The sequence below is a fragment of the Macrosteles quadrilineatus genome, unplaced genomic scaffold, assembly GCF_028750875.1.
Source record: "Macrosteles quadrilineatus isolate MER2022 unplaced genomic scaffold, UCM_ALF_1.0 Scaffold_13__1_contigs__length_4303367, whole genome shotgun sequence".
NCBI lineage: Eukaryota > Metazoa > Arthropoda > Insecta > Hemiptera > Cicadellidae > Macrosteles > Macrosteles quadrilineatus.
Genome location: NW_026542606.1, coordinates 272,134 through 296,871, shown reverse-complemented (window position 1 = coordinate 296,871; position 24,738 = coordinate 272,134). Strand labels below are relative to the sequence as shown.

At 35.7% G+C, this 24,738-nt stretch overlaps 1 protein-coding gene across 1 annotated transcript; it reads right to left on the bottom strand.

Annotated features, from left to right (window-relative positions):
* Window positions 1-1,247: 1,247 nt before the first annotated feature.
* LOC129004940 (carboxylesterase 4A-like) lies at window positions 1,248-21,770 on the bottom strand. The gene is made up of 11 exons (XM_054433658.1): window positions 21,693-21,770; window positions 20,670-20,820; window positions 19,859-20,005; window positions 19,116-19,266; window positions 18,200-18,385; window positions 16,615-16,814; window positions 7,610-7,778; window positions 6,033-6,202; window positions 3,890-4,034; window positions 2,477-2,618; window positions 1,248-1,625 (listed from the first exon to the last, which is right to left on the bottom strand). The coding sequence occupies exons 1-11, from the start codon at window positions 21,755-21,757 to the stop codon at window positions 1,325-1,327; spliced, it is 1,827 nt and encodes a 608-aa protein (XP_054289633.1). The 5' UTR covers window positions 21,758-21,770; the 3' UTR covers window positions 1,248-1,324.
* Window positions 21,771-24,738: the final 2,968 nt, after the last annotated feature.

Genomic DNA, 24,738 nt, shown 5'->3' with positions numbered 1-24,738 from the left:
AAATATCTGTAGTGTAGTATAAGCAGAAGTGCTATGCTCATGAACAAAAGTGCATATTTCCAACCCAACAACCTTTGATTAACACCTTTAGGGAATACATTTTTTACCACAACAGATAAAGGATGGATGAGAAAAAGGTTGCAGACATTAGTGAAAACCAGCTAATTTGCTCTCTATTAAAGTTCAATTAGAAGTATTACTAACATATGTTTATTTTCTTTTAAAAATGTTAAGCAAGTTATTTTACATACCTGTGCTGCATTTATAATATCATTAATATCTTTAGGTCGGCCGCCTAGAAAAAGACCTGCGGGCTAATGCTAATAGCATTAGCTTGCAAGTCTTTTTCTAAGCAGCCATCCTATAGGGTGAGTCACAACTCCTAAAAGTAATTTAAACTTTATCAAGAAGATCACCTTTTGGAGACAATCTAAGAGATTAAACTGGCTGATGAACTGAATTGAATTGAATTGAAATAATTAAAAAATTGAAATGGCTAGGCTTAAAAAACAATGAGCTTTAATGGTGTTTCTCATATTTAGCTAACCGAAAACAAAGAACTATCTCACAAAAATGTAATCATAACTACAGATTAGACTGGATAAGTGCTTCATACGGAGTGCATCAGGGATCCATTCTTGGCACTTGTCTTTTTATTATATAAGTGAATGACCCAATGACCTTTGCTACTCCACAAACTTACCTATCTTTCAATATACAGATGATACGGCTTTAATTTTTAAAGGAAACAAGGAAAATTTAGATTCTTCTGTTTCCAAAGAGCTAAAAAGCCTGGTCTGGACTGTAAATGGTCTGATCATGAATGTGTCGAAAACTAAATTAACAGAATTTTCAGCTTCCAAATTAAATAAACATCTTACTATAAACTCTAATACTGACTCTTTAACTTCTCAAAATTCTGTTGAATATCTTGGTGTAAAAATGGATCCAAATCTAAATATTGGAAACTACAAATTCAAATCTTATCTAAACGTCTACAATCAGCAACCTTTGTACTCAGAGTAATTTGAGACACTACTAATATTAAGACTCAACTCCTGATTTTCCATGCATACCTTTCTTCCAAAATGAACTATTGGATAACTGTAAGGGGATCAGCTAGCCAAGCAAAATCAATATTTCCCTTTAAAAAAAAGAGCTATATTCGGCTAATGGCTAAAGTCCCTAGAAGAACATTTTCATCTATTCTAAAGGGAGTAGTCTATTAAGAATTCTATTAATCTCTATTTAAAATAAGAAAAACTTTATTCATCAAACACATTATAAACTTCGTATCACAATAACAATACTGAAAAAATACAATTTACTCCAAGACCTGGTACTGGTCTCGTTTGCGACAACAACAGTCGTACAACAGAAATGTGAGGCTGGAGACTGACAATACACAGACAGCCGTCACTATCATGATGGCGATGGACCACGAGGCCTCGGCAATGTCCTGCTCTGCTATCAAGTACACCTCGTCCCACATAGCCACACGGGCCGAGTACAGCGGGGTCTGGTCCATGGTCAGGGAACTGTTGATGACCAGGTGCTGGGTGAGAGAGCCATTGACTGGGAGCCAAGTAGCTCCAAGCACAGGGTCATCCACTGGTGTTGGACTCCTGTAGTTTACAGTGCGGATAGTATGTACAACTTTCTTGACAAATAAAAATCCAAATAATATAAAAACATTTTAAAACAGGACATTCACACAACAGGAACAATCAAAAGTTAGTATATATGCCTGATTTAAGATGCAGCTCACAAAGAGTTTACCCAAGCCTTCTACATCAGACCTGTTTGAGACTGGATTCAAACCCTCAATATGGTGTTGTCTATATAGTGGCTGAAGAGACAATGCCTTAGAGCTTAGACTGAGACCACTCAGACTCAACTGTCCATCTCCCTAGCACCACTGGTCAACCCAAAGCCCTAACCCCCCGAGTTGCAAGTACATGCCAGTTAACCTATAGCTTTCAGCTGCATTTTTTAGTCACCCTAAATTTGTGTAGGTAGTCGGTAGAAGTTTGGTCTGATATATCAAGTGTTGGTATTAAAAAGGTTTAATACCTTTTTTCCCCATTCAGTGTGCAAAACTGAAGTTTTATGAACTAGGTTAAAACTATAGTCAATGCTGTTACATCTTTATTTGTCTTTAGACTTAAGTACGGTAATATAAGAACAAAACACTTTGATTTTGAGTAAAATTACCAATTCATATTTGAATAATCTTTAACAGTTTCCCTTAAATGTTAATTTAATCACATTATAAATGAATGTATGATTTGAAGTGTATAATTAATGAGTATAAAGTATTTGAATAAACCAATGTACATGTATGAAGTATGTGAAATATAGTAAAAGCTTTATCCATATTGTGCATGATTAAAGAATTTTTATGGATTCTTGATTAATGTCGTGCATGTTGACCTTAAAAATAATTTCAGCAGTCAAAGTCCCTGATGAGGCATACCCATATCTGGCAAAGTTTGTCCATAAGGTGACCATCTTGGTTACCATCTCACACTCCTGTGGGTAGTCAGACATGTGAGATTGAGTTTCTATCACTGTGGGCCGGTAGAACATGTAGCCTAGCTCTCTGCCATGCACCACTCCTGTACAGGTAATACTGTTAAGCAGAAACAAATACCTAAGAAACATATTTAATCCCTACTGTGTATTTCAATGAATTTGTTAAAAGTAACTTAGTATACTGATTTGGATTTTACAAACTTATTTAATTTCTCACTTGTAGGCCTTTTGCATTAGTTAAGAACTGGATGGTATGTAACAGTATTCAACTATTTCTATTATGGAATTATATATTAGAATTCACCCATTATGCACCCTTTGTTTGAACAGCAATATAGGACCATGGTAACGTAAGTTGTGATACTCACTATCATCACCAACGCCAATTCAAGTAGCTTGTGTATGTCCCTTTTTTAATAAAATCAAAGTAGTTTTTGGGTTGATTAATTTTGTTAAGCTAAAATGCTATTCAAAGCTTACATTTTGAGAAAAGCCTGTTTAGAATATCAATCTAAGTATAATTATAACCATTGACGTTGGATACCAAAGCACTGTAGACCCATCTATCTGTGTTCCCATCTATGAAAACATATAGTTGAATGGTGCTTTTGATAGTGTACCACTATAATTCAACCTGTACAGTATTAGCTTTTGTAGATTTTCATCCTATGGCATGTAGATCAGATACATACCAAAATACTGTAAAAGTCACCCTTTCAGTTTACCTTCACCAAAGAATTGGTCTTAAAATAACTTCTTAAACAGAATTATGAACTTGTATTTGTTGTTGTACTTTGATAAAAAAGTCTGCAGACAATATTTGATAAACAATGTGATAAAAGATCATGCACTGACTATGGATTTCGACCAGTCACTCGTCATAGTCATGCACAATCAGATACTTCATTGGTGGTTAGGAAAGAATGAAAGAAAAACACTTGGTTATAAAATAAAAGGAGACAGTAAGAATAAATTCATTATGCAACAGCCAAATCTGACAATGTCAAAATTGAACTAACTTCTTATTATGGAATTGGCTACAACTTTTACATGATGGGAATACAATGTCTACCCACAGTGGTGTAGTCAAAGATCTAACTAATTGTTGAATATGTTGTTATTCAACAACTTTTGTAGCATCTTCTGTTCCTTTGATATTAATTACACATTTTTCCATTGAACATAATTCAAAATATTAAAAAATCCCTAAAACTGTCTTTGATTGTTTCAAACTATTTGCAATTGAACAAGATATTTTCATAGCTAAAATACCAACTTAAAGGAATATATATATGAATTAAATACACTGGATTATCTTAGTTTAAAAATGTTTAAGTTCAGTTAGTTCTTTTACCTGTTAAATTTAAGTCTTTGGTAATTTTGAGAGGCTCCTCAAACGCTCCGTTGTATGCAAACAGATACAAAAAGACGTTTGTGTGGTTACTCAGATATTTTGCGTGTGTCACGATGCTGTACATGAACATTTTGTCTGTCATGAACTGGAACAAGTTATAAGGATATTTCAATGTTAAGCCAGGAGTTGTTTAAGTTGAAATAAATATGTTTGTCATAAAATTGTTCCTACCCTTGTAGCACAAATATGTATTTTATAAATATTTTATATATTTAAAGTTGTATTTGATAGAACCTCGAATAAAATATATATATAATATATCTTTAATAACAGTATGATATATTCAAATATATATTTAAAATATTACCAAAAAGCAATGCAAAATATAAATTAAATATAAGTTTTGAATATATAAAATAGATTCATAATATATATCGATCAAATAAGTATAGAATCTATAATATACATATTTTATATGTATTTTTTTCCTATTAAATATTAAAAAAAAATATCTGTTGAGAATATTTTAAATATATATATAAAATATTTTTGAAACTATATTATATATTTAAAGTATTTATAAATATATTTTGAAAAACGTCATTTATTTTTATTAATAAAATAATAATATATTTGTAGAATATAGGCTATAGCCTCTAATCTTTTATAATTAGTAAATAAATAATTTGCATCTTTTTGTTTTTTATAGTGTCTATCAATTTATACATGCATTTTTTGTATGATAATTGCTATTGTGAAAGCGTTAAAATTAAGTTATTAACAATACGTACTCTGAATGGTGTCACTCTATCATGCACGTAAAGAAAAAAATTATGCATATGGTTAAGAGGCAGTATACATGTTCGGCAACTACATTTGGGTCAAACGAAAAAAAAGTGTTTATGGGTTTTATTTTTTGAATTGCAATATGTGATCATAGAAATCTCTAATTATTGGCTAGAAAAGGGTGCTAGCGACTGGCGACCGTTTAAGAAACGAATTACGGAAAAACAAATTAACAGAATCATATACTGTAGTATCAAAAAATTTTCAAGTATTGCAACCATTGCAACTGACGGTCACCCTTTCACCATTTGAAAACAGATGCTAGCAACAGTCACAAGTAGCTCAGAGGTAAGGTAAGAGGCTCATAAGTAGGAGGACCCAGGTTCGAGACCCACCCGGGCTAAAAAATTTTATCCAGTAATTTTTTCAAAATTAGTTTTTATGAACTATTTAATCAATTTACTCAACTGATAATTGTGTTTTTCATACTAAATCTTCATTTTTTTATGTTTAGGCCTCATGGTATGTTTGGAAGATATATTAAATACATTTTTTATTTAAATATTATTCACTAAAATATATTATTGGAACCTATTTTTTAAATATTTAATATATTCAAAAACATATTTTATATATATATAATATATTTTAAATATTATATAAAATTGACATTAATACACACTTGAGATATATTAAATAGATTTTAAATATATTTATTCATATGTATTTAATATATATTTGTGCTACTAGGGTAAGAATTGTAGTTTTCTTGTGAAAGAGAAAGTTAGGAGCCAATAATACTATCAAAAACCCTGTAATCAGTTAATATTAATATTTCAATCCAAATAATAGGCCTATATACTTCATTAATAAAAGTATCCCTACATTTTTTTTAATAAAAAAAATTTATACAAAAATTATATAAATATCTTCCATGGCATTTTTATACATAAACTATACCGCTACACATTAGTTCAAAACATTTTGAAATTAAATTTTGCTTAAATCCACAGAACAATTAAGTAAAATGATCATCTAAAAACTCTCAATAAAAGTCTAAAATCTACTATCTGTTATCTGATACATCTCCTATTGTAGGCCTACTGATATACAAATACAACTATTCTGGTTTATAAATGAGTAAAGAACTGTACATTGCTAACATTCTTTTACTATTGTACGAGGTTTTATATTTGCTGATACTTTTTGCAGCACCCACACCAAAATATGGTACATGTCTTTTGAGTCATTTTAAATCTGAAATGACTGGCATATTTTGTAAAACTCCAAAAACAGCCATAACATTTAAACTATTAATATTACCATGCAGTTCCTCTTCTGTTCCATAAATACTTACATCAATAAACCCATCAATGGTGTCAACGGTTACATTTTTGTTATGGAAGTAAAATTTCTTCAATTTCTTTATAATATACTGTAGTGCTTTTTTAGAACTTTTTTCCTTTATGTTGTATGGAAGATACTTCTCAAAGTCTCGCTCAAAATCACTGAACTGATTTGGGTATTCTGGAAAAAATACTTGTGTGAACAGCATTATTAATAATTATTTTTGCCCTTAGAATATAGCGGTTGGTCTAGTAATTTAAGTATCCTCCTCTTTTCACTTTGAACCTAGCGTTAATGGATGGTTTGTAGATTAGTTGAAGAAAGTATCAAGACTTTAAATTCTTCCCTCATCAAATGAAACACACATTCGTTCTTGTATTTAGTGTCAATTAGTATTTCATCTAACTCCACAGTATATTGGTAGGACCCAACATTTATGATACCTATATTGCTTTCAGCACTAACAGAGATCAATATTGTATTTACAGATTTGAAACACTCTAAAGATATGGCTCTACTCTGGAAGGCTTTTAATTCAGTTGGAGATTTCCTGGAAATTGAACTAGTAGAATTAAATAACAAGCAGTGGAATTTTTTTGTATGTTTTTACTTTCTCCTCCTATACATAGTATATATGGAGAAAGTATTGTTTTTGTAAAAATTTTCGAGTTTGACTTTTGAGTGGATATATCCGTTTTGGGTCCCCCTGAACCCAAAAAAGTGGTTTCCAAAGTGATGTCTTTGTGTGTGTGTGTGTGTGTGTGTGTGTGTGTGTGTGTGTGTGTGTGTGTGTGTGTGTGTGTGTGTGTGTGGATATGTACTGACCTACAGACTACACCTGTGGTCCGATTTTGATTAAATTTGGTACTAATCCAGGCGTTTTTTTTTTCATTTTTCCAACAACTTTTCTCAAAAACGGCCCGATCGTACAAATTTAGTATTGTTGTAGGCCTTTAACTTCTGAACAAAATGGTCAAATTTTTATTTCTGTAAAAACTACTATTTAAAAGTTATTGTAAATTATGTTATTTCCCCATAAAAAAAACATTAAATAAAGAGAAAACCGTATTTTTTAAAAAGCAGGTTTTGATTGAAATTTGTATGTGATACTTATAATTCTTAACAACATAGTGCAACCCCCATTGCTGTAAAAATTAGAGTTCAAAAGTTATTGTAACTTTGTTATTTTCCCATAAAACCCATGAAAAACGGAAAAATGAATTTTAAAAAACAGATTCTGATTGAAATCTGTTTTTATCGTCCTTATAATTCTAAGCAAACTAGTGCGACCCCCATTCCTGTAAAAATTATAGTTCAAAAGTAAATTAAGATTTTGTGATTTTTGCCAATTAATATCATAGTTGGTTACTCTCATCGCTTACCCATAGTAAAGGATGTTGACAAGCTAATGGGAGAAAGTATGTGTCAGATTGCTGATACCGTTTATTTACAATAGATTTTATTTTTAAGACTGAGGAATCCGGGACCTGTCAAAATATGAATGTAATGTGATTATAATGAGTAAATAAATAAAAAAAGTGTCATAACAAAGGCTAAATAGGACAATGATTTTTACGGTGGTCTAACCTTGAAGATCCTTTATTTCCATGATACCCTCCCCAGTATTGAGACCCATGAGGTACGGGACTTTGGAGGTTGATGACTGTAGTAACTCTGAGGGGTCAACTGGGATCATCACCTCCTCACCATGGTCTTCCTCTACACTCTGCAGGAATGGGTTCTCTAGATCTCCTGGCTGGAACCATTGAAGACATACATTGCAAAAATTATAAAAGTTATTATAGGTAATAGAATCTATGGTAAACTTAAAAAAAGGCTTTGATGAAAATTAGTTTAGACTTGAGATGATAAAAGAGATAATAGATATTGTTTTTGAGTACACTAACTGATGGAACTCTTTTTCAAAACTAATCATGAAGCAGTTAAAACCTAGTCATTTATTTTTTTTTTATTTATTAACGGCAAAATCGCCATTTGTACAATCAATTACATGCATAACAATTTGTGGATCAATAAATAATACTAATCTATATAATTAATACGCTACATGAAACTTTGTCGGTTGAACTCCTCTGCCATTTCTTAACCGATTTTATCCATTGACGTCTCATTGGAAAGAGCGTGTCGCGTAGATTTGCAAACTGGCCTTACATTTTTGAAAAAATCCCTTGGGCTCTGCCCCAGTGGCTTTGAAAGTTCCCATGTTATCCTTATGAAGAACATAATTGTTTACATTTTGATCAGCTGTATAATTTAATTGCTGTTATTTATTATTGAATTCAATGAAATGTGTTGAGTACATTTATTTACTATTTGAGTTTGTGTAAACATAACCCCCAAGACGGATCGTGTTAGTATGGTTGTATCTTAAATTTGTGTATTTATCGTTGTTTTGTGTCGCTATGACGGATCGTGTTAGCATGATTGTAATTTAAATTTGTGCATTCATCGTTGTTTTGTGTAGCTATAATTTGTTTATTTGTTGTTTTTTTATGCCTCCGACGCGACGACAACGAAACATAAACAGGAGGCGTAATCGTGATAACGACCGCAGCTACAGAAACAGAACAGTGTGGTGCGTAATAGGCTTAACTCATCACAGTCAGCACCTGACCCTGGACAAACTCAACTATTAGGTTACAAAAATGCGCCCTTTAACACTACCCTAAAACGACTTTTCGTTCTCAATTAGTTCTCTATCATGACCTGTGTTGCCTGTACAGCGAGGGATTTTAAGAAGGAGAAAACCGGCCGGAATGCTTTAGGTTTGTCAATAACGAAGATAAACATGGTCTGAGTTACAGTACACACCGGTAATCTTATTGAGTTGAGTCTTTTAAACACATTGTAAATATGACTGTTATTCGTTTTGAAATAATTCCTGTAATACTTTGCAATTGCTCGAATTCGAGCAACATGTACACTAGTTATAATTAACATGCTATAAGTTTTACATCTTGCTATTTGGTTGTGCTTTATGAGTACATGCTAACACCACTAACACTAATGATTCGCAACTGAGTAATGAAAAATGAAAAACAAATATATATTCTATGAACATACAACATCGGCAAACAAGAGAGAGAGAGAGAGAAAAAAACATGCAATGGTCTTAAAATTGAACTAACATTAACAGCCTGCTTCACTAAATACAGGATCGAAAAGGAAAATATAAAAAAAATTGAATATTTGACAATGCAATAAAATATAAAAACTTAACAATAACAAGTATGAACAATGAGAGTGTGACAATGATTGATTGTGACTTAAGTGCTAATGGTGAATGTAACAACATTGGGAGGAACATGAACCGAGATGAAAGGTTATCAAAAATGAATTGAAAATTTAACAGTGCAAATATAAATTATTAAAGAAAACTTAACAATAACAAGAAGGCAAAAAAAGGTGATCGTTTGACAATGATTGGACTAGAATAAAAGATGACTTATATAATGAAACTAGGAGAAAATGCGGTGATGGAGGAAAACAAGTGGTTAAAGAGCACGACACTAACCCCAATACTCTGCTTTCACCCCCCTCACACACAACACAGCGCAGAAACAAGATGGGGAAAAGGGAGCTATCTTCAATTGGAGAAGATCCTCTTCAGTGCAGAATCACTGTCATTAAAGAAGTCATAATCGTGATGCTGAGTTAGAGTATTCCCCTGAAGTCTTGGAACAGGACTGTGAAATCCGTAGCTGGTTGAACACTGATGTCGGTGGAACAACTCCTGGGTCCGAGTAGCCGTGGGGATTCGAAACGTGATAAGATCAAGTAACTCAGGACAGTCGATCATATTGGTGAGAAGTCTTTTCAGAAAGAGGGCATCGATCATCTTTCTTCTTTCTTCTAGAGGTGTCAGCTTCAGGTAGTTTGCTACATCATCGATAGGGACGGTAGAATAGTTGAATCCCAATTTAACACCAATTATTTTAATGAACCTTCTTTGAATTTTTTCGAGTCTATCTTTGTGTCCAGTTTGATATGGGGACCATACTACGCTAGCATATTCCAACACAGGTAGTACAAGTGAGGTGTACAAAATCCTTAGAGCTTCGGTGTTGATACCATCTCTGGACGCACGGATGATGAAACCCAAAAGCTTTGATGATCTAGTGCAAACTGACTCTATGTGCAGATCTGGACTGAGGTTGGATGTCAAAATCACTCCAAGATCCTTTATTGTTACTTTTCTCTCTAGTATAGTGTCGTGTAGCATGTAATTCCAGAGGATTGGTTTTATGCCCCTTGAGAAAGTAATAGTAGCACATTTTCTTTCATTCATAGTCATTGCATTATGTTTGCACCACATCTCAATATTGTGTAAACTGCGTTGAAGGTTTTCACAATCGTGTTCATCTCGTATCACAGAATAGACCTTAATGTCGTCAGCAAATAGTAGGCATTCAACATCTATTAATTTAACAAGGTCATTGATAAAGATGTTGAATAAAAAAGGTCCCAGATGGGATCCTTGCGGTACACCTGAACTTGCTAAAAAGGGTCTAGAGAGTGATCCTCTGAATTTCACTACGAGAGTACGATCGGAGATGATGAAACCAGTTGAGAAGATTGCCATGTATACCACAATTGTTGAGTTTATGCAATAGGAGCTCGTGATTAACACTGTCGAAGGCTTTTTTGAAGTCAATATAAATGCTGTAAACCTGATATTTTTGGGCAAAAGACTTCGTGATAAAGTTTTCGTATAACACAAGATTGGTGACCGTGGATTTTCCGGCGAGAAAGCCATGCTGTTCCTTTGTGAATACATTTTTGAAGGGAAATGCGAGCTGATCAAGAACAAGACTCTCAAACACTTTACTCAAAGTTGGTTGAATCACAATTGGCCTGTAGTTCTGAACATTGGACTTGCTGTCAGATTTATAAACAGGTATGACATAGCTAGTCTTAAGAACGTCAGGGAAAATTCTTTTTTCTAAAAGTTTGTTAAAGAGAACCGTGAACTGAGGAGCGAGAATAGAGTGACAATATTTTAGTACATTTGGAGGGATTCCGTCGGGTCCTGCTCCCTCATGTTCTCCCTCATGTCATGTTAGACAGTTAATCGTTCTCTATTACCCTAGTAGCACAAATATGTTTTTTATAAATATTTTATATATTCCAAAGTTGTATTTGATAGAACCTCGAATAAAATATATAAATAATATATCGTTAATAATAGTTGGGTATATTCAAATATATATTTAAAATATTACCAAAAAGCAATGCAAAATATCAATTAAATATAAGTTTTGAATATATAAAATAGATTCATAATAAAATAAATTAATAAAATAAGTATAGAATCTATAATATACATATTTTATATGTATATTTTTCCTATCTATATATATAAAAGGCAAAGCCCTCACTGACTGACTGACTGACTGACTGACTCACTCACTCATCACTAATTCTCCCACTTCCCACTTACCTAGGGGGCTGAAATTTGGTACACTGATTCTTTAGGCATTAAATAGGAAAACTGAGTGGTTTTTATTCTGATCGGACTCTCGGGCTCCGCCCCAGTGGCTCTGGAGTTTCCCATGTTAACCTAATGAGTACTCATATTTAAATGGAATTAATTAATCATAACAGCTGTTTCAATTAAACAAGTTGGTTCTGTTCTGTGATGTTCAAGAGCATTAAAGTTACAAGGATTACCAACAGAGTGCAGCACTATTATTTTTTTTAATTTATGACAACAGCTAATTTGCAACCAAAAGGTGAGTGAGCATAGCGAACGAACTTCAACCCGAAGGCGAGTTAGTGTAGCGAACGAGCTAACCTGAAGGCAAGTGAGCGCAGCGAACGAGCTCCAACCTAAAGGTGAGTGAGCGTAGCGAACGAACTTCAACCAGGACGTGTGAGCACAGCGAACGAGCTCCAACCTAAAGGTGAGTGAGCGTAGCGAACAAACTTCAACCAGGACGTGATTGAGCCATGCGAACGAGCTCACATAAGAAGTTAAACGGGGCAAAGCCCGAGGGTACAGCTAGTTAAATATAAAAACAAAATATGTGTTGAGAATATTTTAAATATGTAGGCCTATATAAAATATTTTTGAAACTATATTATATATTTAAAGTATTTATAAATATATTTTGAAACACGTCAGATATTGTTATTAATAGAATAATAATATATTTGTAGAATATATATAATCTATTATAATTGGCAAATAAATAATTTGCTTCTTTTTGTTTTTCATGTTTATCAATTTATACATGCATTTTTTGTATGATAATTGCTATTATGAAAGTGTTAACATTAAGTAAATAATAATATATACTCTGGAACACTATACTCTGAATGGTGTCACTCTATCATGCACCTAAAGAAAAAATCACGCATATAGTTAAGAGGCAGTATACATGTTCGAAATGGCAGACGCGCTTGCCACTAGGGTGCTGGCACTCCAGCATCTGAGAGTCGGCTGGGTCAACTGCAGGCTCAGACGGAGAGTGGAAGTGAAGAGGTGTTTTAAATGCCTCTGTTTCGGCCATTCCTCCCGAAACTGCAAGGGACCCGACTGAAGCAAGAACTGCCTTCGGTGCGGAGAAGTTGGTCACATCCGTAAGGACTGCAAAGTCGAGTCCTGTTTCCTTTGCAAAGAAAATGGGCTCGCTGACAAACACGTAAAGCATATAGCTGGGTCTGGGCAGTGTAGTGTATTTAAAACTGCTCTGCAGCAAGCGAAATCTCTCCCACGAAGATAAGAATCCTTCAGTGGAATCCGGAGCGATCCAGGACGGCTGACGCACTTCTTTGTCAGTTTGCCCTCGAACACGATGTCGACGCTCTCTTAATCAGCGAACAGTATCAGTATCAAGATAGGGACCCATCTTTATGGTTCCCTGATAGTCTTGGTACTGCTGCATTCTGGGCTCGTAATGCAGCTAAAGTACAAGTGCGGGGTCACGTGAATGGCCGAGGTTTCGTTTGGGTTCGGTGCAGGGATGTCACTTACTTCAGTGTCTACCTTACTCCCAACGAGGCCATCCGTGACTTTCGTGAGAAGATAGACCGCCTAGAAGAGAGCGTGCGCGATACCACCGGACACGTCGTCGTGGGTGGGGACTTTAATGCTAGGGCTGTCGAGTGGGGAATGACCCTCACCAACTCCCGGGGCAAGTATATTCTGGACTTTGCTGCCAGAGCCGGACTCGTTGTCCTGAATGAGGGCAACACGCCAACTTTCGGCCGCCCTGGGATGCGGGGGACGATCCCAGACATTACCCTTGCATCTGAGTCCCTTTTGCCAAGGATCAGATCCTGGAGAGTCCTGGAGGATTACACGGGCAGTGACCACCAGTACATAATTTTTGACGTCCTGGATGGTCATCAGAGACAAGTGGCAGCGTTTCGTCAAGTGCCCGTTCGATGGAACATTAAAAAACTGGACATGGCAAAATTCAATGGAGCCATCCTACGAAGAACGCCGGATATTCATCCCGCAACTGGCGTGCCTCACGCAGAGGCGTTAGTTGCATCCACGATGGAACTGATTGTCTCGGCCTGCGATGAATCTATGCCTCGCAGGAGATACCGGTGCAATAAGCGTCCTGTGTACTGGTGGACTGCCGAGATTGCGGAATTGCGACGAGCAGCATTGAGAGCCAGAAGACTTGCTACCAGGGCTAGAGAACCCCTAGACAGACGGCGTAAGTCGGATGCTTATAGGGTGGCTAGGAGGTATCTTCGTCGAGCCATCAATCGGAGTAAACGCAGTTGCTGGGATAAATTAAGGGACGATGTTGATTCCAACCCGTGGGGCCTGGGTTACAAACTTGTAACCAAGAAACTTGGAACCCGCTCTCCACCTTCCGTTATGGACAGGGTCACTATGGAGAGGATAGTCGAGTCCCTTTTCCCGGCTCACGCGTTGCGACCACTGCAGGATTTCGGAAGGGTGGACGACGTCCCACTTTTCAGCCCTGAAGAGCTGGTGGCGGCCGTCATATCCCTGAAGAACAACAAGGCTCCTGGTCCTGATGGGGTACCCGGTGAAGTCCTCAAGAAGGTTTTGACTACCAACCCCTTGATCCTTTTGAGCATGTACAACGCCTGCCTGGTCGAAGGGGTTTTCCCCTTGTGCTGGAAGACAGCTAGGCTTGTGCTTGTTGGGAAGGGCAAGGGAGACCCAGATCTGCCATCCTCTTACAGACCTCTGTGTATGTTGGATACGGCTGGCAAAGTCCTCGAGAAATTGATCCGTTCCCGGCTGAATTCAGCCGTTGTTGCTGCGGGGGACCTCTCCCCTCGTCAGTATGGATTTAGGATGGGGCGATCAACGATTGATGCGATTGAGGAGGTGAAGCAAGCCGTGATGAGAGCTGAGGATTTTAACCACTACTCTCGCAGGGTCGTGCTGTTTGTAACGCTCGATGTGCGAAATGCATTTAATTCGGCGAGGTGGTGCGATATGCTGGACGCTCTGGAGAACACCTTCCACGTGCCGGCATACCTCATGCGCATCATAGAGGATTATCTCTGGTTTCGCCTCCTCACGTATGAGACTGCCGAAGGCCCGCGGACGATGCTGCCCAAGGTTCTATACTCGGCCCAGACCTCTGGAACGTCGCTTATGACAACCTTCTGAGGTCTGAAATGCCTGAGGAAACTGTTTTGGTTGGGTACGCAGACGACGTTGCAGCTTTGATAGCTGCACGCAGCGTTGAGCTGGCTCAGCTAAAGCTTAACCGAGTTATGCGTACCATAAACGCATGGATGGCAGACCACGGTCCAGTCGTAGAAGGCTGTTAATGTCTTCGGTCCAGTCCGTACTCTTGTACGGTGCGGAGGTGTGGGCAGACGCACTAAATAAGGAGGCATACAGGATGCGGCTCGCCCGAGTGCAACGTCAGGCAGCACTGAGGGTAGCATCTGCCTACCGAACAGTGTCCGAGCCCGCCGTCCTGGTGGTTGCTGGAGTCATCCCCGTCAAACTTTTGGCGGCAGAGAGAAAGGCAATTTACCGGCGCCGTGGGGAGGACGAGGCACGAATAGAGGAACGCACCCGCACCTACCATATGTGGCAGGAGGGCTGGGAACAGGAGACACGGGGACGCTGGACCAGGCGACTGATACAGCAAGTCCAACCGTGGGTTAATCGGCGGTACGGAGAGGTGGACTTCTACCTCACCCAATTTCTGACGGGACACGGCTTTTTCCGGTCGTACCTGTTTAGGATGGGCAAAGCCGTGTCACCCAATTGCATATACTGCCCAGGCATTCTCGATGACGTGGAACATACATTTTTCCACTGCCAGCGCTGGGAAAGGCCCCGCCTGGAGGCTCAACAGTTAGTAGGACTGCTGTCGGTGGACACGGTCATACCGATGATGACGGAGGGTGAGGACTATTGGACCTGTGTGTCACATTACATCCAGGGTATTCTCCGCGCCAAGAAGTTCGACCTCGACCGGGATGCGGTGTAGGTCATAAAGAATCAAAATGCCAGAAACGGTGCGAGCCCTGAGGGCTTAGGTCACATGTTGGCCTGACTTGAAGTAATGTGACAAACAATTCCAGGTCTGTGTCCAACAGAGTAGAGGGGGTTTTTTTGTGAGTAGTCTGATAATTTCAGGAGTCTCACACTACAGGCTGGCTACCTGTGTGCGTAAAAGCATTTTCCCTCCTCTCCCTAAAAAAAAAAAAAAGTATACATGTTCGACAGCTACATGTGGGTCAAACTAAAAAAGTGTTGATGGGTTTTATTTTTTTATTGCAATATGTGACAATGAATGTGATCATAGAAATCTCGAATGATTGGCTAGAAAAGGGTGCTAGTGACTGGCGACCTTTTAAGAAACTTAATTACGGTTGTATATGATGTTCTAAAAGTAATTATATGATTTACTTATGACATAAATTACATAATATTATTTACATGATATTGCATTTAAATTAATTTTTGTAGTTTACTGTATTTGTATTCGTGGGACTACTCACTATTCACTACAACACTATTCAAGTCAACTACTTTATGCCAAACAGAATCATATTATACTGTAGTATCAAAAATATTTTTTAAGTATTTCAACCATTGCAACTGTCGGCTACTCTTCGAGCATTTGAAAACTAAAACTTACAACAGTTGCAGATAGCTCAGAGGTAAGATATGAGGCTTATAAGTCGAAGGACCCAAGTTCGAGACCTGTTCGGGCCATTAAAATTTTATCTTGTTTTTTTTTTTCAAAATTAGTTTTTATGAACTATTTAATCAATTTACTCAACTGATAATTGTGCTTTTCATACTAAATCTTTATTATTTTCTGTTTTTATGTTTAGGCCCCATAAGATGTTTGGAAGTTATGTTAAATACATTTTTTTTTAAATGTTAATCACTAAAATATATTATTAGAATATATTTTTTTAATATTTAATAGATTCAAAAACATATTTTTTATATATTTAATATATTTTAAATATTATATAAAATTGACATTAATACAAACTTGAGATATATAAAATAGATTTTAAATATATTTATTCATATGTATTTAATATATATTTGTGCTACTAGGGATATTGTGTAACGTATGGTACTTTACTAGTCTCACCTCTTGAGTGGCAACTTCCATCTGTCTCTCGGCCAGCACCTGAGCAGTGATGCCCCTCAGGCAGGCAACAACAGCCTCAGGTTTCCTGTAGTCACAACCCAGCAGACGTGCCAGAGTGCGGCTAGAGAGTACAGTGTTGATGTTATTGCTGGTGGTACCACAGTACTGGCCACTCTGAGAGATGGCTCGGTGAAAAAGTCCTGTAACATGAAATACACCTCAAATGATTTTCATGGGTTCTCTAAAGGTTTGTATTGAAATAGACACAAACAGACCTCGATTTGAAGGTGGAAATAATTGGAAGGTGTTCAAGGACCTCTCTCTCTCTAGTGTTTTTTTATTATTTAATTTTAAACTATTTTAAGGCAATATCTCTCTACTCAAACTGGCACTGTGTGTTTTTTTCTGTTTTCTGTTGTGTGGAACACAATATATATTGTCTGTGTGGACGAGGGAGAAGGATTGGTAATAATACTTTTTTTTAGGGAGAGGAGAGAAAATGCTTTTACGCACACATGTAGCCAGCAGCCTGTAGTGTGAGACTCCTGAAATTATCAGACTACTCACTAAAAAACCCCCTCTACTCTGTTGGACACGGACCTGGAATTGTTTGTCACATTACTTCAAGTCAGGCCAACATGTGACCTAAGCCCTCAGGGCTCGCACCGTTTCTGGCATTTAGATTCTTTATGACCTACACCGCATCCCGGTCAAGGTCGAGCTTCTTGGCGCGGAGAATACCCTGGATGTAATGTGACACACAGGTCCAATTGTCCTCACCCTCCGTCCACCGAAAGCAGTCCTACTAACTGTTGAGCCTTCAGGCGGGGCCTTTCCCAGCACTGGCAGTGGAAAAATGTATGTTCCACGTCATCGAGAATGCCTGGGCAGTATACTGATAATAATACTACTTATCAATTATCAATTATTTAAGATGGGGACGCCACTATGTGCATATTTTAACCCAAATATGAGTGAAGGATGAGTGTAAGATGAGTATAGGATAACTAATAATAGCTAATCTTATAGCTATCACAACTGGCAACCCTTTAGAAACTAAGCACTCTAAACCAGCCTACCTGGTTGGCTAACCCTTGGTTGGAAATCTTTTTAATTTGTATATTTTGTCCTAAATGTTGTTTTATAGATTTTTAATGTAAACAGTCCCCATGGTTTTGTTAACATCAGATGTCTGCATGTTCTAAGCTAATCATAATCTCAACTAATAGGTCAATTGCCAATGCCATAGTAGCATACTAGGGTTCCAGAATCAAGCAACATTCTGTGCTTTATCTATTGTATCATATTACGAACACCTAAAAAACTCTTCAAATTCAATTTTTTTTTTATTGATGCAGTTATTGTTAAGCTATTGCAACACAAGTAACATAGTCCCGTGTATTGAATATGAGGTACTTACAGGATAAACAGAGAATTGTTGACCATCAATAAACATTTTCTTCACATAACTGTATTTTGTGTCTTTAGAAAAGTGGGTTTGTTTGGTAGTTTAATTTTGACAAACTTATCACAGTTATAAAACCTACTACGTTTAAATCTACTGGTCTAACACAGGACATGTTACCTTGAGATAATGGAGAGAGGTATAAGCAGCTGACATCCTGCGCTCCTGAATTCCCTCCAAATATAGTGACTTTGTTGGGGTTGCCACCAAAATGTCTGATCTCCTTTTGTACCCATTTCAGAGCTGCCACCATATCTTTCAAACCCGCGTTACCCTGAGCACTTTTTGTATTCATGTTAAGAAAACCTGTTAAAGTGAAAAAGAAACTTAAATGGAATTCAGGTTGTTTAAAATGAATATTGTTGCAGTAATGCTTTATATATGAAGTTAGACAGTCAGCAAGCAGGTTTAATGAATCCATTAAATTAAATTTTGGTTTGATTTGTTTTGTTTTTTGACTCTTCATTTACAAAGTGACCATCATCCTCAGCTCGCTAACACGCTTTGGCAGAAGACAAATTATGTGATGTTCTCTTAACCTTTGGTAGGCCCTGCCACTACTGATGGCTTTAATAGACACTCTACATTGCCAGGCTATATTAATCCTTGGTCCCTGGGTGAAACTGCTCAATGTGAAGCTTGGCGGCTTCTCTTACTTTGCACTTGCCCCCTCCACAGAGGCATGTATTTAACTTATCCAAGCATGTAGCAAGGGGTGAGCTGGTACAGTACAGGGTGAACTGAAGTAGTGGAGGTACCAGAGGATGCCAAACCCACGACAATGCTGCCCTGGGTCTGAAGTCCAAGGCTCTACCGACTGAGCCACCAATTCACCAATCTGCTAGAATCAATGAGCAAGTAGCCTAACTTTTCAGATAAAAAAAATCTGAAACCTATTTTTTTCAGTGTTTTATATGGTGCATAGATATAGACAAAATTTTTCTCATTTAAGGTAAATAAATTTTACTAGTGTGTGAGCTCTTATTAAATATATTTCCAGAGGGCATTTAGTTTATTTTATTACAGGATCACTCACCAAATACACCAAGTCTGTAGTCGAAGGTGACCACAATTACTTCCCCAGTCATCAGAAAGTCTGCTCCATACTTGTGCTTGGTGGCTGACCCTTGGTAATGCTTTCCTCCATGAATCCACACCATGACTGGTAAAAGCTTATCTCCTGGTGGCTGAACACTTAGGAGTCAAGCGAGAGCAAATCAAACTAAACTAATGTATTGTTGCAAAAATATAGGTAGTCAAATTATTAAAAAAATTCTACAATAATGGATCATTTTGTGTGGTCTCGTCTAGAATTATGATATCATTGACGTCACAGACATTAGGTGCCCGGTTCTATGAAGTTAAGTACAAAACACTGTACTAGGAGGGATGTGAAAGTTCATATGTAAATTTGTTTTTAAATATACTTGACACTAAAATACAACCACCAACCAACCAGAAAAAAATATGAGTTCAAGTGCCTAATGTCTTGTACCTTTGTACCTCCTTATATCTTTATCCAATTATTGTTATATTTTAATAGATTATTGTTATGCTATTATTGTTATATTGGGAGTTTAAAAATTTGAAGTAATTTTTTCCGGAAGATTTACTTGAATACATTATTATCATGTATGTGAACACATTTTTTGTAACATATTAATACTACTGTACTTTGTAATTTGGTATTCAACCTGTCTTCTAGTATTGTAAATAAAATAAAATATTAAAATCAACACTATTATTTACGGTAAGGAAGGAGCAAACTACTGACTATACCTGTAGGTAGGGAGTGAAGACACTAATGTACAGACAGTCTTCGCTGTATTTCTCTGGAAACTGTACTCTTTGCCATGGCTGAGAGCAGGCTGGAGGAGCTTCGTAGGCTTTCAATGTGCCATTCCACCTGTGGGGTGGTCTGGGAGGCTGGAAAATATATTATATTTTCCATTAAATTAAAAATATTTGTTTGTTGTGATATTCTCAAAATACCGGTATAAATTGCAAACTTAAATGTGGAGTCATTGTTGTAGTATTATAGGTTGAGGTTAAGTAAAAATTGCATATACATAATATAGGTACAAAATTTTATCACTGATCAAGTAAATAAAATTATAATAAAATCGATCTCACAAGAGTAAGCAAATGGCAAATGTTGACCTAATACAATACATGATAACTCAAGATTCAATATCAACATCTGGAAAATCTCTGGGCACATATAAAGGGTCCAAATTTTACCTTAATTATTCTTGTGGCTCCTTTTTTTATTCCACTCATAGCTGCCTGTCTTTGATTAACCTAATTGTTGTAAGATGAGTGAGAGCAAATATATGACATTTGCAGTTTTGTTAAAGGCTAAGATCAGCAGTTTTTTTGACAACTAAAGAGAATATTTAAAAGACTCCATTATCAAGGCTATAGCGGTTTTTAATTTTCTTGCTACTGCCTTTTTTTTCTGAATAAAACTGACGACCTTCAAAATATTTGATGACTTACCTCTAGGATATATTGAGTGAGTCATATACTGCAGAGTCATTACAAATATCTTACTTTTGTTATATTGTACAAAAAAAAGAATAAAAGTTACCTTAAATCGGAGGTAGCCAATTGGAGGGGCGGCATATGGGATACCTTGAAAGCTATAATAGACCTTGTTGACTGCAGAGACTAGTTTCAATCCAGAAACTTTTCCTGTGCTCAATGTTACGATAACTTCAGAGTTTGTATCTGCTCTGCAGCTAAATATAAATAAATATTAATTAAAAACATAACAAACATGCCATTCTCTATTTTAGGTTAAAATAATCATGTTTGTGAATTTTTACAGTTCAGTGTATCTTTTCTTTGTTGATTCTAAAATGTAACTTGTCCATTTGTTTGTTTTTCATTAGCATTCTATTCATAAAGCATTCAAACCGCAAAAATATCATAAAACAGCTTAATTTAGGAATTTGTAATATTTTGCAAAAACTTCATACCGTAGCCTACCTTTTTATTTCAATTTTACATGTCTTGCTTTTTTTCTAGGACAATATGGATCAAAAAGCTACGTATATCAATTTGTTTTTATAGTATTAAGTCAGTATTTTGTATAACTAAACACCAATTAACCACCAATTGATTAATATTTGATTTGTATTGCTATGCTGTTTTGAGATAGATGTATGCTCTTGATAAGGAAGATGGATAAAAGCTCTCTCTTCATATAGTTAAATTACCGTCTTGACAATAAATATACTAAACAAAGTGTGGCAGGATAACTAGTTTAGAAAGTATACATTTTTACAATTTATGAAACTGATTAAAAATTATCTATAAAACAAAATGAAAAACTACTGTATAAAACGATAGCTACCATAAAAGTGTAAATCGATTATCACAATAAAGTAAGTCAGCTTTATTTACAAAATACTTTTTAATTTCCTGAAATTGAAAGGTAAATTCACTGTATTTATATATTTGAACTATCTATTGCCTAAATAATTATGGAATATTTGTATTCTTCCTTATTAGGTACTTTTAGATGAACATTTTCTTAATAAATATAAACTTCCTTAATTAATCCATCAGTAAGTTTGCCAACTGTGTGGTAACAAGACGTAAAACTTACCTTACGACCAGAACAAATAAACATAACCTATAAATAATGGTAACTATAGTTCCTTTCCTATCCATTGCTATAAAAATACTAGGGGCGTTGGCCTAGGCTTCTGTACATGCTCTACCTTATCTCCTGCACTTTGACCTGCAGAGTTCGATAAGTCATAAATATTTAATGAGAAGAAATTGTCTAATCTGTGGAAGATTTTTTTTAACGTGATATCATTAATACTGCTAAACTTGTTTTGATAATTTGATTTTAAAACATGGTTTTTTATTTTTTATTATTTGTGTCACTTATTAAAAATCATAATTACAGAAAACACTTTTTATTTAGTAATATAATTTTTAGGTTTATTAGCTATATATTTTACTTGGGGAATCAGTTCCCCCTTTTATCACCTCAGTTAATCCAATTTTATTTGGGGTGCTAACTAAGAATTATCCAATGTGTATGATATCTCATAAAGTGATGAGTAAAGGGATAAAAAAATAAAATAAAAAGTGATTGAAGTTTAGAAGCTTAGTGCTCAATGCATACATGAATGCAGAGTTAGTTTTGGAGGGAGAAAATTGTCTTTTGTCCATCACTGACTCTGAAAGAAAGCTACTGTATCTAGGGAGTTATAATATTGCAAAGCAATGGTTTTTATAGCTCACAGACAGTAGCTGAAGTATACCTCGTCTTCACAAGTAGATGTGTAATGACACAATACTGCACTTATTTTTATTTAATCTCACACAGTAAAGCCTTTGATACTGTGGTTAACTGGACAGATGTTGTAGTGTATTGTGTTTGTTTGGTACAGGACATTGATCCAATTCCTCATCCAGCCTTCAGCAGATCCTTTCTCCTCAGTTGGTCAAGGTACCTCACAGATCCAGTTTACTTGCTCGCTTCCTCAAAAATTCAATGTCTGGATACAGACTGTGCTGCTCTGAATTGAAACATTTTCTAAACATGTACTGAATAATAAAACTTCTTATTTTGTGCAAGAATGTAATAATCTTTGGTATTTGTAAGGTGGCACTTAGTTATAATAGAGCAGTTAGTCATGATAGTCACGATTGCTTCAATATCCGTAAATGATAGTCCACAATAAAATTAAATACTTAGTGTTGTTCTCATTTTCCTTCACTCTGCCTATAACTTGATTAAGTTTATTCACATACCATAAACAAATATTTACTGGTAAGGTAATCAGTCATGAAAAACATTTGATCAAATGATCATGTAAAAAACCGTTCAGAAGAAAAAATGAAATGTTCATTCCAATGATATTATCAACAGTTAGCTGTGTCACACAACTGAATGGTTGCAGTATTCACCTATTAATATATTAATCCCATCACCTGTTTTATTCTTACTAACCTATAAGCTATTTCAATGGTTCAATACTGGACTCAACTGTTTTTTTTCATTGGTAATGGAATAATTGATGATATTGACTTAAGTAGCATCTGGTATTAGAATCAGTAAAAAAATTTAATAACTAACACAGCCCACTCTATAGATAAGTAATATTTATTGTTAACATGATAGGAATTAGATGCATCTTACTTTAGTAGCAATAAGAGATAGTTAGTAATTCTTTACGGGACAGATCCTATATCAAATGATATTTTCTCAGGGCAAAAAGTATTCACATATTTCACAGTAGAGAAAGTCATTCTAGATAGTTTTGACAAAAACTATTTTGTAATTTAGAAATATAAAATTTTTATTTGTTTATAAAAAGAAATAAAACATTACAAGTAAGTCGAGAGTGAAATAGGTTTACAAAGAAATTATTATACAAGATTAGTAATAATGTTAATTACCTCCAAATAAAATTACTCAACATTTCTAACCACAATCTGTAATCATCTGGAGTAATTGGGAATAACACAGATTGCCATGATTGGCAATCATCAGGTAATAACAACCTGCTAAATATTAATGAAAACAGAAATGGGTTTCCACAATTCGACTAGATTGATACAAATATCTTGAATGAATTTCCATGGTATCTTTGGTTTTATTTATGAGTGAATAGGCTACACTGGAGCATTTGTTATAATGTCAAATATCTTGCTATTATTCTGTTTTAATTTGTTAGTTTGTTGTATCAATTGTTATTGCAAATTATTTAGGTGGAATAAACAGAAATGAATTTCAAATGTGTTTAAGAGCAATGACTGAAAATATTATTATTAAAACTAGTGTACATGTTGCTCGAATTCGAGCAATAACAAAGTATTACAGGAGTTATTTCAGATGGAATAACAGTCATATTTACAATGAGTTTAAAAGATCAACTCAAATATTACCGTTGTGTAACTCAGACCCTGTTTATCTTCGTTATTGATAAACCTAAAGCATTCCGGACGGTTCCCTCCTTCTCAAAATGCCTCACTGTCCAGGCAACACAGGTCATTAATAGAGGGCAAATTGAGAACGAAAAGTCGTTTTGGGGTAGTGTTAGGGCGCATTTGTAACCTAATAGTGTCCAGGTCCAGGTTCAGACTGTGATGAGTTAAGCCTTTTACGCGCCACTGTTCTGCTGCGGTCGTTATAACGATTGCGCTTCCTGTCTATGTTTCGTTGTCGTTGCGTCAGAGACATAAGGAATAAACAACAAATAATAAACAAATTATAGCTACACAAAACAACGATAAATGCACAAATTTAAGTTACAATCATGCTAACACAATCCATCATAGCGGCACAAAACAACGATAAATACACAAATTTAAGATACAACCATACTAACACGATCCGTCTTGGGGGTTATGTTTACACAAACTCAAATAGTAAATAAATGTACTCAATGTGTTTCATTGAATTAAAAATTAAATAACAGCAATAAAATTATACAGCTGATCAAAATGTAAACAATTATGTTCTTCATAAGGATAACATGGGAACTTTCAAAGCCACTGGGGCAGAGCCCAAGGGACTTTTTAAAAAATGTAAGGTCAGTTTGCAAATCTACGCGACACGCTCTTTCCAATGAGACGTCAATGGATAAAATCGGTTAAGAAATGGCGGAGGAGTTCAACCGACAAACTTTCGT